The sequence below is a fragment of the Homarus americanus genome, unplaced genomic scaffold (genome assembly GCF_018991925.1).
Source record: "Homarus americanus isolate GMGI-L3 unplaced genomic scaffold, GMGI_Hamer_2.0 scaffold29965, whole genome shotgun sequence".
Lineage (NCBI taxonomy): Eukaryota > Metazoa > Arthropoda > Malacostraca > Decapoda > Nephropidae > Homarus > Homarus americanus.
Window position 1 is genome coordinate 57,501 of NW_024711516.1, and position 2,500 is coordinate 60,000.

Below are 2,500 nucleotides of genomic sequence, written 5' to 3' on the forward strand. Positions count from 1 at the left end.
ACGTTCACTTTGCCACACCTCTCCCACACTGGTTGCTGCTGCCGGCTAGTATTGGTAGTAGCCGGCTCTTTATATCAGGTCGGGGCTATAAATCTTAACAGAGAGAGGGGGGGGGAGAGGGAAGGGGAGTGAGAAGCCACATCTCCAAGACTGATTGTTGTAGGTGTAACAATTTTATCGAGAGAGAGAGAGAGAGAGAGAGAGAGAGAGAGAGTCAACTCTATTCCTGTACAGTCATATGACTTGTGTTATAAAATATTAATAACAAGTCTACGGGATCTCTATGCACCTCATTCAACTACTAAAAATAGAGAGAGAGAGAGAGAGAGAGAGAGAGAGAGAGAGAGATAATGAAGAAAAACAAAGAGGGAAAGATTGGAAGAAAGAACGAAAATGAACTCGGTTATTTCCTGGCGTCGAGGGAGGGGAGACACAGCTCTTACAAAGGTCATGTTACAGCCGAGAATTTGGCTTTGACTTCGTGAGAATTGGAAATATTATCTGTGTGTGTGTGTGTGTGTGGTGTACCCCAGCTCCCCAGAATAACCTCCCCAGCTCTCCCGGGTATGTCTGGTCCAAAGCAGGAGTGTTTGGTGGGCCATACGGCAGCGCGACACAACACTATAAAAACACCTTCAGATTTTTACTTTCTTTCCACTTTTATCCGTTTTTTTCATTATTTATCTTTTTTTTTCTTTTTTCCATTAATTTCCTGTTTTTTTGTGTATTTTTTTTTTTAACCCAAGTTTCTATTTTATGAGAGTTTATCATAAATCACTATCACAAAAAAGGTAAAATTAACGTTTCGGTCAGCCACCTATTTGGGAGTAGGTCAGAATCGTTCAAAAACCAGCGAAAAACAAAATTTCAACCTAACCTAACCTAACCTAACCTAACCTAACCTAACCTAACCTAACCTAACCTAACGCCAACAGTAACCTAATCTGACCAAAATCTAACATGACCTTACATGACCTAACCTAACCTAACCTAACCTTATGTAACCAAACCCAACCCCAGGCTAGGTTAGGTTAGGTTACACCAGAGTTAGTTACCGTTGGCTAGTGGAATTAATCATAAGGTGAAATATACCGCAATGACCTAATCTCATGAAATATACGACCTAATTAGGTTATACCGGACCTAATCATCATAAGGTGAAATATACCGACCTAATCATCATAAGGTGAAATATACCGGACCTAATCATCATAAGGTGAAATATACCGGACCTAATCATCATAAGGTGAAATATACCGACCTAATCATCATAAGGTGAAATATACCGGACTTAATCATCATAAGGTGAAATATACCGGACCTAATCATTATAAGGAAATATACCGACCCAATCATCATAAGGTGAAATATACCGACCTAATCATCATAAGGTGAAATATCCGACCTAATCATCATAAGGTGAAATATACCGACCTAATCATCATAAGGAGATATACCGACCAATCATCATAGGTGATATACCGACATCATCTGGTTATATACCGGACCTAATCATCATAAGGTGAAATATACCGGACCTAATCATCATAAGGTGAAATATACCGGACCTAATCATCATAAGGTGAAGTTGCTCGATAAGATATTGAGTATACCGACCTAATCATCATAAGGTAAATATACGACCTAATCATCATAAGGGAATATACCGACCTAATCATCATAAGGTGAAATATACCGGACCTAATCATCATAAGGTGAAATATACCGACCTTTGTTGTTTGGTGTTGTTGTGTGTAATCATCATAGGTATATCGACCTAATATCTAGAATTGCCTAATCTCTTGACCTAATCATCATAAGGTGAAGTATACCGGACCTAATCATCATAAGGTGAAATATACCGACCTAATCATCATAAGCGGAATATACCGACCTAACTTTATTCATTTACCTACCCATCTACCCACTCATAAACTACCCATACATCTACCTACCCATCCATCTATTTACCCACCCACATACCTACCCATCCACATCCCCCATCCATCCATCATCCATCCACCCACCCACCCCCCTCATCATCCATCATCCATCCATCCATCATCCATCCATCCCCACCACCCACCCATCCATCTTTTTTTTACCCATCCATCCATCCACCCATCCACCCACCCATCCATCCATCATCCATCTCATCCATCTCTGGAGGTGCTGTAGTTAACCCATCATGACGCTTCCTCAACACAGACCACATCAACCACGTGAGGAAGATCGCTGGTGTTGAGCACGTCGGTATAGGGCTGACTTTGATGGCGTTAACTCTCGCCCACCAAACTATCCTGTTAGACGGTATTTACAAAAACACAGAAGTACTCTTTGTTCTCTCGTTAGCTTCTCTCGTTTATCCGGACAGATAACTATCATTTATCCGGACTGGTAACCATCGTTTCTCTGGACATGTACACGTCGTTTATCCAGACCCATAGCCCCTCATTTATACAATATCCCTCATTTATCCGGACATACCCCACGTTTATCC

General features: G+C 41.0%; 1 protein-coding gene across 1 annotated transcript in view; it reads left to right on the forward strand.

Annotated features, from left to right (window-relative positions):
* The window catches only part of LOC121858587 (dipeptidase 1-like), a 25,340-nt gene that overhangs the window by 22,562 nt on the left and 278 nt on the right, over positions 1-2,500 (forward strand). Inside the window, 2 exon segments of the mRNA XM_042355082.1 lie at positions 2,209-2,259; positions 2,262-2,330. Coding sequence (XP_042211016.1) covers positions 2,209-2,259; positions 2,262-2,330 — 120 coding nt within the window.